Below are 16,261 nucleotides of genomic sequence, written 5' to 3'. Positions count from 1 at the left end.
CCCAATTCACTCCCAACTTCTCTGCTCCCTCTCCTCCACTCCATGCCAACCTCTAGCTCACCTCTTAAACCTGTCTCTCTACTGGCACTTTTCTGTGCTCCTTTAAACACACCTTCATCTCACCAATGCTAAGGAAACCACCTCTCGATCAAGTCTCTCTCCAACTAGCGCCCTATTTTTCTCCTCCTCTTTTCCTCCATACTACTTGAGTGATTAGTGTACAAACGCCTGTCTCACTTTCTCTCCTCTCTCTCCATTCTTGACTCTCTTGCAATCAGGCTTCTGTCCCCAACATTCCATTGAAACCACTTTCACAAAAGTGATTGATCTACTTACTGCAAAGTCTAAGGGTCATTTCTTCATACTGGTTTCCCTGGACCTCTCTCTGCTGCTTTTTGACACTGTTGAACACCCACGTCTCCTACACACCCTTGACTTCATTGGTCTTCGTGACATAGTTCTTTCCTGGTTCACTTCCTATCTATCAAACCGCTGCTTTAGTGTTTCTACCTCTGGCACATCCTCCCCTCCACTCCCACAATCTGTTGAAGTCCCACAAAACTCTGTTCTTGGCCTTTTTACTTTTTCATTGTACACCTCTTCTCTTGGGGCACTAATTCACTCATTCATCCTCCAGTACCAGCTCTACACTGATGACACCCAAATCTATATCTCTTCCCCTTCTGTACTATCTTGTGTAACTAACTGTCTTTCAGCTATCTCTACATGCTGTCAGCACTACCTAAAGCTCAGCATATCCAAAACAGAGCTCACCATCTTCCCTCCTGCCAGAGCCACCACCTCCCCTTAAATCTCCCTCACTGTTAATAAAACCACAATTTCCTCAGTCTCTCAAGCACGCTGCCTTGAATTCACACTTAATTCTGCCCTACACTTTTCTTAAATCCAGAGTCTTTCTTGTGGATTCCACCTTAAAAGCATTGTCAGAATATGCCCTTTACTTACTCAACATGCTACGAAAACTCTTATCCATTCTCTCATCATTTCCCGTCTTGACTTCTACAACCTCTTGCGATCTGGCATTCCCGAAACCCATATAGCCACACTTCAATCCATTCTAAATGCTGCTGCAATACTGATCTTCCTCTCATGTCTGCACCACTTTGCAAATCTCTACACTGGCTCCCTGTGTCCTCCAGAATCAAATTCAAATTACTCACCCTTATCTGCAAAGCCCTCATCCACACTACCCCTACATACATTTCAAATCTCATATCAAAATACTCTCCCTCCCTGCCTCTTATATCTACCTCTGACCTACGCATTGTCTCGCCTCTGGTAACCACTTCTCACTGCCGTGTACAAGACGAAAACTATTACAACTATTACAAGTTGATTGCTTTTGCCACCAAGGTTTCCTGTTTTTTACTTAAATAAGCCTTTTAAATGCAAAAGTTTGCCCTCTGTATAAATGAACTAAGCCACAAAGTTCTTGGATCTATGCAAATGGTTCATGTAAGCCTCTGACCTTTTGACCTAAACGTGTTGATCTGACATCATTAGTATTTATAGGCCTAGTCTGTATAGTAATGCAAATATGCAAAATGTTTTTTTAGGTACACACTGCTTGCAAGGACCAATACCCTCGAAAGTGTCCCCTTGGCCAATGCAAAGTGTCTATTATTCCTCCAACAGCACTCAACAGCATAGATTCTGATGGTATGTACCTATGGGGAATCGCTTGTTCTTGCTAATCGCACACATTTATGCAGTCTGTTAGGTATGCTCACAAAGGTCATTTATTTTAGCTTTGTATAACCTATGTAAAATATTAATTATTTGCTATCTAGCACATTTGCTGCTAATTCATTATTTTTCTTTAAGACCTTGCAAATGTGCACGTGTGTATATCTAAGGGCTATTTGTACATAGTTGAAGATAATTGTTAACAATGTACAGGCATAATGGGGTACATGCAAAGATTGGTGCTATGGTGCAGTCACTCCACATGACAATTATTCTGTGACTTGGGGTAGATCAGTTTATTGCACAACAGCAGAGGACATATAATGAATATGCTGTGAACCTTTATGCTTCTGTTATTGCTGTGCCAGGGTTCTGGAAAGCGACATGCCCTCCCTCGTGTGCAAGTCCGCTGCTCGTCTTTGTCAATTCAAAAAGCGGAGACAATCAGGGTGTGAAATTCCTCCGGCGATTCAAACAGTTGCTCAATCCTGCTCAGGTGTTTGACTTGATGAATGGAGGACCTCATCTAGGGTAAGGACTTACAATTTAGTCTTGGATTGATTTAGAGCTAATAGTTGTGTTTAAGTAAGCACAATAAAGAAATAAAAGACTCTGAATGAAACATTGTCCACATAAAATGTCTACCTAGTTCAGTTATTGGTTCATACCTTTATGTCCTATATGGTCTACTTTCATACATACTTTCTTTTATATTGTCTGTAATGGACAATGACAAAGCTGTTTTCTCCAGGTTGACAGGTCTAGGCCTTCGCTAGGAATTGCCGAATGAGCTATCCCATGCAAGGCATTACTATCCGATCCATGCTTACATGGATCTAATAGTAACCCCTATTGTAGTTGCCAATAAATCCAGTTTAAATCGTGTCTGTTAGTAATATAGATGATAATTTGGGGTGGCGAATCGCACATCATTTTACCAGACAGGGGATTTGTGGGAGATGGGGGGGCAAAATGATTTACAGAGGATCACAACATTGGGGACCCCCATACTGTGCTCTTCACTAGGAAGTAGGCAGGTTGCGGGAGACTGGCCTGCTCTCCCGGGAGACCTACCCAGAATAAGGGAGCCTCCCGGACATTCCGAAGAGTGGACAAGTATGATGTACTCATGTGGTATAACTATATCCCTAAATATGGAGGGTATATGTGTGTAAATATAAATTATGTGTGTTTGTCTAGCTTTCCCTAATCAATGGATGTGAAATAGAAAGCCACCTAGTTCAGTATGGTCCCAAAAGAAACCCATGTATGTCCTGAGAAAACAATATGACTTGCTTTGGTAAATTTAGCAGTTGCAAAGGAAACTGTGGTAAAACCATACAACATGAAACTAGGTCTGGTCTTAGAGATATAAACCACTTCCGCTCTTTGTGGGGTTATTAAGGAGCTTACTTATGTGCTTTATACCATGTATTCCTGACAGCCTCTTCATGGTTACCATTTAGTTATTATGCACCTGTAATGAACATATTGGGTACTGCATCCAGTGTACCACACAAGGGGAGACATACTGTAAAAATGGTCAGTTCTAACATATAGGGCCCTTATCAGATATAAAAGGTGGCATCTATGCAGTAATGGGCATAACTTTTTGCATGCAGTTTTTCTCATAAGCTGAAAACATAGATATATAGAAGATTGTGTATAACAAAACACCCACAGCTTCCTAATGAAAAAGTTGTCATTCCTACAATGCTTCCATAATAAGACCCTTTTCTTTTTCTCTTTTGAGGGACAAGTGCCATGAAAAAAACACAATTCTGTTGTTTTATATATAGTTTTATAGTTTAATATGTATATTGAGCTTTTGACTCAATATTCTTTATAAAACATGTCAGTCAGTAATATTGCATGCCTCTCCTCCCTGTAGTGCCTGACTGTCTCAGGATACTCACCGTGCCTCTCCTCCCTGTAGTGCCTGACTGTCTCAGGATACTCACCGTGCCTCTCCTCCCTGTAGTGCCTGACTGTCTCAGGATACTCACCGTGCCTCTCCTCCCTGTAGTGCCTGACTGTCTCAGGATACTCACCGTGCCTCTCCTCCCTGTAGTGCCTGACTGTCTCAGGATACTCACCGTGCCTCTCCTCCCTGTAGTGCCTGACTGTCTCAGGATACTCACCGTGCCTCTCCTCCCTGTAGTGCCTGACTGTCTCAGGATACTCACCGTGCCTCTCCTCCCTGTAGTGCCTGACTGTCTCAGGATACTCACCGTGCCTCTCCTCCCTGTAGTGCCTGACTGTCTCAGGATACTCACCGTGCCTCTCCTCCCTGTAGTGCCTGACTGTCTCAGGATACTCACCGTGCCTCTCCTCCCTGTAGTGCCTGACTGTCTCAGGATACTCACCGTGCCTCTCCTCCCTGTAGTGCCTGACTGTCTCAGGATACTCACCGTGCCTCTCCTCCCTGTAGTGCCTGACTGTCTCAGGATACTCACCGTGCCTCTCCTCCCTGTAGTGCCTGACTGTCTCAGGATACTCACCGTGCCTCTCCTCCCTGTAGTGCCTGACTGTCTCAGGATACTCACCGTGCCTCTCCTCCCTGTAGTGCCTGACTGTCTCAGGATACTCACCGTGCCTCTCCTCCCTGTAGTGCCTGACTGTCTCAGGATACTCACCGTGCCTCTCCTCCCTGTAGTGCCTGACTGTCTCAGGATACTCACCGTGCCTCTCCTCCCTGTAGTGCCTGACTGTCTCAGGATACTCACCGTGCCTCTCCTCCCTGTAGTGCCTGACTGTCTCAGGATACTCACCGTGCCTCTCCTCCCTGTAGTGCCTGACTGTCTCAGGATACTCACCGTGCCTCTCCTCCCTGTAGTGCCTGACTGTCTCAGGATACTCACCGTGCCTCTCCTCCCTGTAGTGCCTGACTGTCTCAGGATACTCACCGTGCCTCTCCTCCCTGTAGTGCCTGACTGTCTCAGGATACTCACCGTGCCTCTCCTCCCTGTAGTGCCTGACTGTCTCAGGATACTCACCGTGCCTCTCCTCCCTGTAGTGCCTGACTGTCTCAGGATACTCACCGTGCCTCTCCTCCCTGTAGTGCCTGACTGTCTCAGGATACTCACCGTGCCTCTCCTCCCTGTAGTGCCTGACTGTCTCAGGATACTCACCGTGCCTCTCCTCCCTGTAGTGCCTGACTGTCTCAGGATACTCACCGTGCCTCTCCTCCCTGTAGTGCCTGACTGTCTCAGGATACTCGCCGTGCCTCTCCTCCCTGTAGTGCCTGACTGTCTCAGGATACTCGCCGTGCCTCTCCTCCCTGTAGTGCCTGACTGTCTCAGGATACTCGCCGTGCCTCTCCTCCCTGTAGTGCCTGACTGTCTCAGGATACTCGCCGTGCCTCTCCTCCCTGTAGTGCCTGACTGTCTCAGGATACTCGCCGTGCCTCTCCTCCCTGTAGTGCCTGACTGTCTCAGGATACTCGCCGTGCCTCTCCTCCCTGTAGTGCCTGACTGTCTCAGGATACTCGCCGTGCCTCTCCTCCCTGTAGTGCCTGACTGTCTCAGGATACTCGCCGTGCCTCTCCTCCCTGTAGTGCCTGACTGTCTCAGGATACTCGCCGTGCCTCTCCTCCCTGTAGTGCCTGACTGTCTCAGGATACTCGCCGTGCCTCTCCTCCCTGTAGTGCCTGACTGTCTCAGGATACTTGCCGTGCCTCTCCTCCCTGTAGTGCCTGACTGTCTCAGGATACTTACCGTGCCTCTCCTCCCTGTAGTGCCTGACTGTCTCAGGATACTTACCGTGCCTCTCCTCCCTGTAGTGCCTGTCTGTCTCAGATTACTCACACACCACAGTTGTACAGCAGGTCATACACTCCTCTGCCCCTGACTGCAGACCTGCTCAGAATGAATGTTCTCTCGGTGCTGTAGTCTGGGAAATGTTTCAAACCGGTGTCTGAGATTTCCTGACCCGGGCAGCCCCTAGGGCAGGAATCCTAACCTCTTCCTGATTGGTGGAGAGGGACTTTCTTTGTTTTTTATTCTGAATGTGTCTTTTTAAGAGCTTTTTAGAGCAACTTGGTCTCACTGGGTGACATGTCTTGCTCTGTTAGCTTACAGTGGTAACTGTAGCAGGAGCCAGGATAACTAGCGATAATTTAGACCCCTGTTTACAACACAGGGAAAAGAAATTAATGGGACTTGGGAGGACAAACAGCGATAACAACTGCAGCTCTATAGTAGAAAGCTGGCTGCACACTGGCCGACATCCAGAGATCCGGCTATGTGACTCCATGGGTCGAGCAGCCAGGATGATTGGGGCCTGTTGGTCTGGTCTAAAGATGACCACATGCAGGACGAAAGTGCTGCTCTGCACTGATTTACAAACATATACCATAATCCGATCAGTTTCTGATGGCTCAAAACTTGCCATGTTTCCTGATAACCACACGTTCTGCGGTATAGGTCAGTTGCCCAGTGTCTGCTGTAATGTCACCTGTGTCACCAGAAAAAGTCAATTAACAATGTACTGACTACAGTGACTTCCTGGAGGTCAGAGTTTGTTGCTTATGAAGCTCAGATGGATTTCCAGGGGTTATGTAAACTAATGTGAATTAATTTGCAGACAGGTTATATAGACAGACCAAAGAAAGTGCAAATTGCAAAAAATGTTAATTCACTATTGGACTGCGTTCAGTTTTTGATGATGCATATTATCACCATTAGAGCATGTTACACTGTTTATTCTACTGTTGCTCCAATTGTTGCTTGTTCTACATTGTAATTAGAGTGTTCAATAACTAAAATGATTTTGTGATAATTTAATTAGGAAAAAAACTGACATATTTAAACCCACAAAGTAAGTAAAGCAGTACGAGCTACACTCAGTGGCTACTTTATTCATGTATACATCTTTCTAGTACTGGATAGGGCCCCGCTTTTTCCCAAGAACAGCCATATTTTGTGTGGCTAAACAATGCTCAATTGGTATTAAGGGGCCTAATGTGCGCCAAGAAAACATTCCCCACACCATTACACCACCGCCACCAACCTACACAAGGCAGGGTGGATCCACGTGGTTTACTCCAACTTTCAGCTGTCCAGTTTTGGTGAGCATGTGCCCACTGTAGCCTCCGTTTCCTAAACAACAACTCAACCTCTTGACCATGCATGTATGCTTCCATATATTGAGTTGCTGCCACATGATTGGCTGATTAGATATTTGCATTAATGTGCAGGTGTACCTAATGTAAGTGGCCAGTGAGTGTTTACGTGTTATAATATCCTATTACACTATATGCCTTCTAATGCAAATTGCTTTTATTTTCACGGTTTGGTGTTTTCCATTTACCAATTTATTTTCCTTTTTTGTTTTAGTTTACGTTTATTTCAGAAGTTTGATAATTTTCGAATACTTGTATGTGGCGGTGATGGAAGTGTTGGCTGGGTTTTGTCTGAGATAGATAAGCTTAGCTTACATAAACAGGTCAGTATCAATGACAAAAGGGAATTGACAAAAACTTCTTTCCATATTGATTACTGTATTCAATTGTCATCTCTTAAACTACAGCATGTTGGCTGCGCTAATGTACAAGATGATGTACTGTAATTGTATGCTCTCTGATAGATAAATAAATGGTTGTATACCACAAATATTAGTTATGTGGATTTGTAGCACCATATATTTATCCAGCAGTGATCTTCCACTATTTCTAGTTAAGTCTTTGCATAATGCTGGAATGACATCAGGATTGTTCAGTGACGTATTAATGTGACCTGGACAAATTAATTTTGTACATATCTTCAATATTTAACTTTTTTCCCGACTATGATCCTGGAGAGCTACACATAACTATGGGCTAAGATAGTATTGCCGCATATAATCTACAGACATTTATCATAGATTATATTTGGTAATACTATCTTGGTATATAATGATCTAATCTGTAGACATTATATAATATAATCTATAGACATTTGTCATAAATGGTAGAATTTGTATTATTTACTTGTATGTGCACAGTTTGTGGCCTGGGCCAATATTTATGAGAAAGCTGCCTATAAATTCACTTGCAACCAAGAGCATTACTGACAATTAGATGAAACAAGAGTGCTTTACTGATGAAACTGCTCCCTAATGAATCCAGCGTTCTCATGCATATTTATTCAGCGCTCATGGCTGTCTCCACTTCAATATCCATGTCTAGCCTGAAACCCGAATTCTGTATAATCTATATTTGTATCCACAGTGTCAACTAGGAGTGCTCCCGCTGGGTACAGGGAATGACCTGGCACGGGTACTTGGTTGGGGTGGAGCTTGTGACGATGACACGCAGCTGCCTCAGATTTTGGAAAAGTTAGAACGGGCAAGCACTAAAATGCTGGATAGGTAAGATGCTGATCTTTCATGGGCGGAGGGGACCACTTTTTCCCAAATGGGTGTTAGTCATGTGGGAGAAGATGAAGTCAGCAGTACCGTGTGCCAGAACGTTACATTATGCTGTAACATCTCCCCACAACAAGCCTTATCCTCTGCATGCTGGAAACTAAAAAACAAAACAAACGGCTTAGTCTGAATACTTTTGTGAGTTCAAATTAACATTATATAAAAAATTGCAGTGTCCTGTTTTAAAATAATGTGTAAAATCAATTTCTAGGAGGTGGTGCTTCTCCTTATACTGTGTGTTACAATTATGTACAATCGAGAATACCTGTATAAAATATAAAAATACATTCTTCAAATCTGTAATATCCATCCAGTCTTCTAACCCACGTCTCCTCTTTGCCACCTTCAACTCCCTTATTTGCCCACCTGCACCTCCTCCCCCTTCCTCCCTCACAGCCCATGATTTTGCCTCATATCAAAATAATCACCCTCCCGCCTTCTTAGATCTACCTCTGACCTGCGCCTTGACTCGTTTTTGGTAACTACCTGTCACTCCTGTCTACAAGACTTCTCCCGGAAATACAATAATATGGGTCCCTAGGCGCCTGAAAATGTATATCTTGTATTGAAGCACAATAAACAATGGCTTAAGATTAATTAACCCTCACAGCTGTTGGAATCTCCACTCTACGCCACACTCACTCCTCTTGTTTCAGCTGTGCCCTCTTCCACTTACAATGTAAGCTCTCTAATGAGCAGGGTCCTTCATATCCTTTCTTATCATGTCTGCCTTGTATGTCCTTGTTTTATGTATGTACGGTTTTCCCTACTGTACGGACCTGCGGAGCACTGTGGCACCTTACAAATCTCTGCCAATAATACCTGATGCTCGATTCCCCAGTATGGAGTAAGTTGTGCTTGAGTCATGACAACATTGCACAAAGACCTTATTGGGCTTCATCTCACAACTGCAACAAGGTTTATTTCATCACAGTAGGGCTATGTTCAATTTCTCGTAGCTTAATTTCAGCATTTATTTTTCTTTTAATCATTCCCTTAGAATACTGGAGCCTCTTCCTCTTGGTTTTTTAAGTTTACTTCATGATCCTGTACTCATTATGAGGAACAAAAGAACAATGCCCGTCTCCTGTATTTTGTATCTTCAGTTGTTAAAAGCATATATAGTAGAAAAAGAATAGGACTAAATCATATTCTATAAATGATCCAGTAGCAAAATACTGACACTTGAGGGAATGAGTGTTTACATGGACATCTGTGGAAGTGGGTTTGCCCACAGTTTTCCAGCATTTGGCACATTCATCAAGTCGCACAATCTAATTTCCCGAGCTGTCAGTGAGATAATCTGAAAGGGAGATTGTGTGACATGAGGTTCACTTTCTTCTCCTGTATGCTAGGGGACTTCCTGATCATAGAGGTAAAGTGTGTGACCTTAACAGATATTAAATCTGTCTAAATCTCAAAACTATCACATCCTTCAAAGAAATGGAGTTTGTCTGAGATTAAATGGGTGTCTGATTAATTATTGAGTTGTTTACAGTGTTCTGTTGCTGTTTTAGCTGAGTTATTGATTATGTTGTAGTCATCCTACAGCAGTCGTATCACTCATAACATTGCTTCTAATCTTTAATGCGGTGATATTGTTGCGTCACTTCCCAACCCCTGGCATATCTTCTATGTGTTTTATTTAAGACTGTGACATACAATATGTTATTGTTCTCTGTACTTTATAGCATAGCAGACACTGTACAAGCAGCAGAGATGGAAATGTAACCTTACACATGGTCACTTGCAGGGGATTTCACCTGCCACACTCAGTTTGCTTATCTTCAGATTTTATGATGGAGGCTTTAGGTATGTTGTTTTTTTGGCAGTTTTTCATGAAGTTGATGGTAATTAAAATTAAGCCACAGTGGTCATCTTCACCCCATGTTGAAGAATTTCATTTTTGATGGAAAGCGTGTCTTTCATAATGACCCACCAGGCACTGAACCCAATCATGCATTTATGGGGTTTTCTGGAACGATAAGAGACAGTGTTTCACACCATTAACAACCAGGCATCAGTTCAGTGACCTTCATCTCTCCTGCACATTGCAAGACATTGGTACACACCATGCCATGGTACCCTATTAAGTGACTCTAATTTTAAGAATGATCTAACGTGATCATCTAGTGTTACTTTAGTTTCAGTGGATTACGTGGGCACTTTCATTGTAGCTTTATTGTGGATGGCCATTGCTACATTATACATTTTGTTTTTAAAAAAGATCATTTAAGAGAACTACTCAAAATGTTACTTGATGTTTATGAACACACCATGGATCTTTAGCGGTTTTTCTCTAAAGTACAATCAATCTTTGTTTTGCGAACTGTGTTGGAGGACAGCTTGTCTAGGAGCAAAAATTAGCTATAATGCCATTAATTGCCTTGTATGTGTGGAGATTTAATGCATGCATTTACAAAACTGCTTGAGAGCGTTTTACGTTCCCAATGTTTGGAAAATTTTATATGATTATTAAAAAAAATGTAAATTTAGAAAAATACTTTATCATTGAATATGTTGTATTGTAGATGGAGTATAATGTCATATGAGCTGAAGTTACCATCAAAAACCTCTATTCTTCCTATATCTCCTGAAGAGGAATCTGAAGAGTGCCAGGTTAGTGTACATCCATTCTTCCACCCAAATTCTTGACTTGCGCATAAAGTGTGGATTGACCATGTATTGCAAGGTTTAGGAGCCTAAAAATTGTCCTTTCATGTAACTTTAATATATATATATTTATAAAATTATTTTTTTTTTAAAGTTGAGTTGAACAATTTAAATGGAGGCATGGGCAAATAGTGATAGATAAACAACTAGAAATTAAACTGAAAAATATGCATTTTTGTCGGTCAGCTGAAATACTTGCAATTAATTGTTTTGCTTTTACTCTGATAGCAAACTTCTTTTAGTCTGTTGCTCTTGTCTACCCTTCATATGTTTGTTTTGCCAAAACCAAGCCTTTTTCATTCTTATGGGCTTTTTTGTTCTTCAAACTCTTTCCCTTTGACTCCACAAAGCAGGTTCCAGTTGCTTGTCTCCTATGTCCATATGCACTTTAAAGACATGGCACATCATAGAAGGATAACCTTGTATACAAGTCTCTAGTTTATCTTCACAAATCAGCAATACTGACATTTAATTGATGGATAGACAGATGAAAACAAATGTTTGTTTTATTACTAGAGGTTGAGTTAAACATATTAAGTTTCTCTTACCAGTTTCAGATATCTGCATATGAAGACTCAGTGGCCACTCACTTGGCGAAGATTCTTAATTCGGACAAACATTCTGTAGTCATATCCTCTGCAAAGTAAGTCATTGTTTATACAGCCACCAGGTTGGTGTACAATTAGCATCATTCGTCCTTTGAAAGCAGCAAGAGGACAACTGAGATTGAGTATTAGTAATGCACCTTGATGGACAATAAAAGCTATAATGTTCTAGTAAGGACGTTGAACAACACAGACATTGAAATAAGAGTAGTTACAGCCTAAGCACTCTTTGTGCCAGGTATTCAGCATTTCCCTTTAAATGTAATGTGGAGCTTCAGTCCGCTCCAAGACCCTGATTTTGTTTTCTGATTTCATTGGTAAAGAAAGCACCCATGTTACATCAGCCTTAGGGGGTAGAACCTCTCCCTCTTTGTTTATATTTCATTTTCCTCCAATATGATTTTGTTAGCCATCCACTGTACTTCAAATAAACATTTAATTCAGCTTTTTTATATTCTATTGTGATCTGTGTTTTTGTTGCCTATCCTCATTTACTATTGTTTTTCTACCTGAAGGGTTTTGTGCGAGACCGTAAAAGACTTTGTAGCAAAAGTTGGGAAAACGTATGAAAAGCCAATGGAGAATGCAGAAGAGGCAGAGACGATGGCAATAAAAGTAAGAATTGTGTTTTTTTTTTTTTTTTTGTAAATCTCTTTTTTATTGAAAGATTGAACAGCTTTTACAAACATATCTATTTTGCATAGAACAATGCATTAAGGATATTCAAAAATATTACATAAAGACACATATACATGAACATGATTCGACAGTAGTTCAGCATAAAAATAAAGTACCATTTAGTATTCAATAATACATCATGTAAGGATGGGGGCAAGACAAAGAGGGATAGAGAGAGGGAGAGAAAGGTAGAGCGGGAGGGGGGGGGGGGGGAGAGTAAGGGGGGTTCATTTATTCCACTGAGAATATAGTGGTGAATCCTTGAATTCGAGCCACTCAAACCATATGTAATGATATTCCCTGTATTTGTCCTTTGAGGAATAGAGTATGTCGTCCATTATTCTATAGGATTCTATTCCGGCAAACCACTCTCTAATGGTAGGGATATTCGGGGATCTCCAATGTACTGGAATCACGGCCTTTGCCGCGTTGCTAAGGTTTTTAATTGTTGATTTTTTGTATTTAGAGATTGTCATTTTATTATAATTCAATAACCAGTATTTGGGGCAATTAGGTGGTTCAACGCCCGTTATTTCTTTAGTAATTAGAAGGACTGCATCCCAAAAAGTTCTAAGAGCTATGCATTCCCACCATACATGTAACGGAGTGCCCGGCGAGAATTGTGGTTTTGATTCATTTAGGTTCCTTTTTTTCTTGCCTATGTACAACAGTAAATGTGTACAACTATTTACAGACTTTACTTTCAACACACAGCTACATGGAGGGATCTGAATATTAACGTCTAAGTCTGTCTTCTTTAACGTTTGTTCTATAATAACTATAGAACTGTAACTATAGAATTAGAACTATAACGTTCTATTATATGACCAAGCAAGACAAATCTATGCACGAGACCTCTTTTCATGGCATTAAAAGTGATTAAATTAGTGATTGATATTGGTATATGATGCAGTCAATGTCTTAAGTCAGTCGTCATGCCCAAACATATTATCAAATCCCAGTTCATGGTTTTCTGCCTATGCTTCTGGGTCAAGCTATCAATATTTCCCCAGCTTGCAAAGCTGGAACCACAACCATTCTTGATAAACTTACCCCTGGTAGTACCTATGGAGGTCTAAATCTCACAACCTGGCATTGGGAAGGAATAGCCTTCAGTTGTCAGTTTGTGGAAGAGCTAGATCAGTCGGGTGACTACGGTTTCTGCAAGAATTTACTTTCAAATTCCAGATTGTGAACTCGGGAGCATCAATAACTGCAGACACCATCAGCAGTAAGGGTCTCCCAAACAGTGGGGGAGAACCCATATTGAGCACTGCGGTTGTAGGTGGGGGGAAGTTTATTGCACAGAATGAGTAGATATGATTTAAGTTTTACACCCAGTGTCAAGTATAGACCACATGGAACAAAAAGCTGACTTCTGTCGTTTATCATAGTCAATGCTGCTTTCAAGATTGTTTTAAATATGCTGACTTATTGTATAGTGGAAAAGTTCAATATTCTGGCCCAAGCCTGGTATCCATACTACTGAATATTACTCTTATTATTGTTACAGAACTGTACAATATCAGTATAATTCTTTTCAATATGCCAGAGGAAGCTTTGCAGAATGGAAAACATTCTATTATGCTGTAAAATGTGCTATAGTAATTCTTCCTGGCTGATGGGAGGGGCTCTGGGAAAAGAAGAAGGAATGGCTGCAGACATTGGTTTATTTTACGTGAGATTGGACTGCACTGCAGTGTTGTGCCGCCTTGAAGATATTGTGATACGTTTGGTGCTCTTGGCACTTAGGGTTGTCGTGCGGTTTGTTAGGCTAGTTCTGTAACCTATATATGTAGCCTTGTGGTGTTATGACTGTGGGGTCTGCTGTGGTCTCCTTTAGGAAAATAAAATTCTACATTCATTTTGGATAAAGCAGACATGATAAAATAATACAACTAAATGACAGATGTTTGTTTCATTGTCCAGTGATATGATAAACATTAGTGACAGTTGCTTCAAGTGTTTTTGGTTCTTCCCTTGTTTTGTTTTTCTCTTTAATCACATTGTAGAATCGCCACATAGTTTCCAGGGCTTAGCGTGATACTTAATCTGTTTACAATGGAAAAAAAAAACTACATGTTCTTCCCTCCTAAATATAAGATCTTAGACTGTTCATTATGGTTATCGTGACATCAGTGGATGTGCCCATGTCTGTTAACACAATAATCTGTACAGTTCTGTTATCTAGAAGACTACATGGTGTAGCCACTCACATTCAAGACAGAAGCTCTAGCCTACCGACATCATAGGAAATCTAGAATGCTGTACAGGTGTATTAGTATTGTTTACTATTATTTTATTATTATGCTTTGCAACATATTTAAGCTTTAGCGAATTATGATGTAGGAGTGGATCTAATTGATCAGATTTCAGTGCAGTGATAAGTAAGATCGCATTTTATCTTCATGCTTCACACTCAAAATGAATCAACCTGACCATGTACCGGAACGCTTCTCTCTTATAAGGCAAACGGAGGTAGCAGCCGGGCTCTCGTTTTGTGTGCATGATGATCCAGGGAATTAAATGTAGTTAGGGATAGGGATCAGTTCTTGCCTCTCTCAGCATGGTGCCTTTAACATTACCAGGAGTCAGTATCATACGGAAAGTGGATGAAGGGCAACAAGAAAGATAACATTACTTTTATGGGGAGCATTGTGCAAATGTTGTGCAGAAGGATGTAAGCCTGTATGTGTTGAACAGTTATGAAGAGAAATAAGCATGGTTTATAAATCTGGCATATGTCACCTAGTGCTGTGTTTTACAGACCGTTGCTCGATCATTGTTACCTTTTGTATTCTAGTGTTCTACATTGAATGAAAAGTTGGACCTGCTGCTTCAGACTCTCCATGCAGAAGCCCAGGCTGCACCACTGTTGGCACACTTAACACCACCTATTGTGGAGGAAGAGGTGGAGGAGGAATTCTCCAGTGAAGACTCCCTATCGGAGAGCAAGGAGCAGTTAACGGACAGTGTCACAAAGTCTTCCACGCCAAAGCTCTTCAAACCACGGGAGCAACTTATGCTGCGAGCCAATAGCTTAAAAAAAGCAGTCAGGCAGATCATAGAACAAGCTGAAAAAGGTGGGTGTTTTCTTGAGTCAAGATGTTCTAATGAAATGTGTCACAATACAAGGGAAACTGCTAGTTATGTGGAAATCTGTATCATATATTTAAAACTGTAGTAATCCTGGTAGTGTACAATTAGCTGTGCTAGATCACCTAACATCCAGTGGCTGTTCCTGTACCATAAATCCCAGAGACCTTGGGCACTACCCAGCATATTAACATTCTGTAATATTTAAAGCCACATGCACAAGCAGTGTGGTTGGGTCCTTTATCCTTGCCAATAAATGTTTCAATTTGCAAGGCAATGCTGCCTGGAGCACTTGCATTGTTGCTGATGGTACAGAATGGTGGCGCCTAGTTGTATGGTACCTGAGTAACTATACAAGTTCTCCAGGCTGCAATATGTGGAAAATAGTTATCAACAGGGGTTCATTATAACAGGTTAGCTCTTAAGAGGTACTTCCCATGCTGTTAAACAGGAAGAGCCAGAACTTTTATGGGTAAAAGTGTATAACGGTGGCCATCCCTATTAATTCAAAGTATCTTCTGTTGTATACACTCACTGTTGTGTTCTGTTAAAGCTTAACTAAGCTCAAACAAGTTTGATGTATGAACTTTGATTCATATAGAGATTATTGTTGTTGTTAATGATTTGCACTATGTAAACATCAGCCACTGCCCCATTGGAGCTTATAGTCTCAATTTTCTACCACTCGCACCCTCTTGGGGCCATTTGCCCCTTGTTGCCATCCCCTCATTTATATAATCACATGAGTGGACAGGTCACTGGCTCTTACAAGGTCAGCACACTCCTTGTTTGTTGCTGTAAATATTCTGATCAGCTGATTGGCTATAGGTTGTTCTGTCCTCACCCCAAACTGGCACATCCAGGTGATTTAAGAAATGAAAACTAATGCCAATCAAAGAATGCAGAAGACTGATCTCAGGATACCGAGAGAATAACCTCATACATCCACATGCATTGATTCCTGCTGAAATATTGTGGTACTGGCACTCTTCATAATTTGTATGGTGTGGTGTGCACAGTTTTCTTAGTCTTTGTAGTATGGCTGGAATACTGCTACTTAGTAGAAAGTCCTATCATCCCTGGTTGGTATTGTTGTA

At 41.5% G+C, this 16,261-nt stretch overlaps 1 protein-coding gene across 6 annotated transcripts in view; it reads left to right on the top strand.

Annotated features, from left to right (window-relative positions):
• DGKH (diacylglycerol kinase eta) overlaps positions 1 to 16,261 on the top strand; it is a 157,285-nt gene that overhangs the window by 104,306 nt on the left and 36,718 nt on the right. For all 6 annotated transcript variants that reach the window (XM_075199767.1, XM_075199766.1, XM_075199768.1 and 3 more), the window contains 8 exons: positions 1,578 to 1,680; positions 2,076 to 2,238; positions 7,044 to 7,152; positions 7,916 to 8,055; positions 10,644 to 10,731; positions 11,337 to 11,428; positions 11,906 to 12,005; positions 14,872 to 15,151. In XM_075199767.1, coding sequence (XP_075055868.1) covers positions 1,578 to 1,680; positions 2,076 to 2,238; positions 7,044 to 7,152; positions 7,916 to 8,055; positions 10,644 to 10,731; positions 11,337 to 11,428; positions 11,906 to 12,005; positions 14,872 to 15,151 — 1,075 coding nt within the window. The remainder of the gene's footprint in view (positions 1 to 1,577; positions 1,681 to 2,075; positions 2,239 to 7,043; positions 7,153 to 7,915; positions 8,056 to 10,643; positions 10,732 to 11,336; positions 11,429 to 11,905; positions 12,006 to 14,871; positions 15,152 to 16,261) is intronic.

Source organism: Mixophyes fleayi, chromosome 2, assembly GCF_038048845.1.
Source record: "Mixophyes fleayi isolate aMixFle1 chromosome 2, aMixFle1.hap1, whole genome shotgun sequence".
In the NCBI taxonomy this organism is placed as follows: Eukaryota; Metazoa; Chordata; class Amphibia; order Anura; family Limnodynastidae; genus Mixophyes; species Mixophyes fleayi.
The sequence above is the reverse complement of the archived record's forward strand: the minus strand, read 5'-3'. Positions and strand labels throughout refer to the sequence as shown.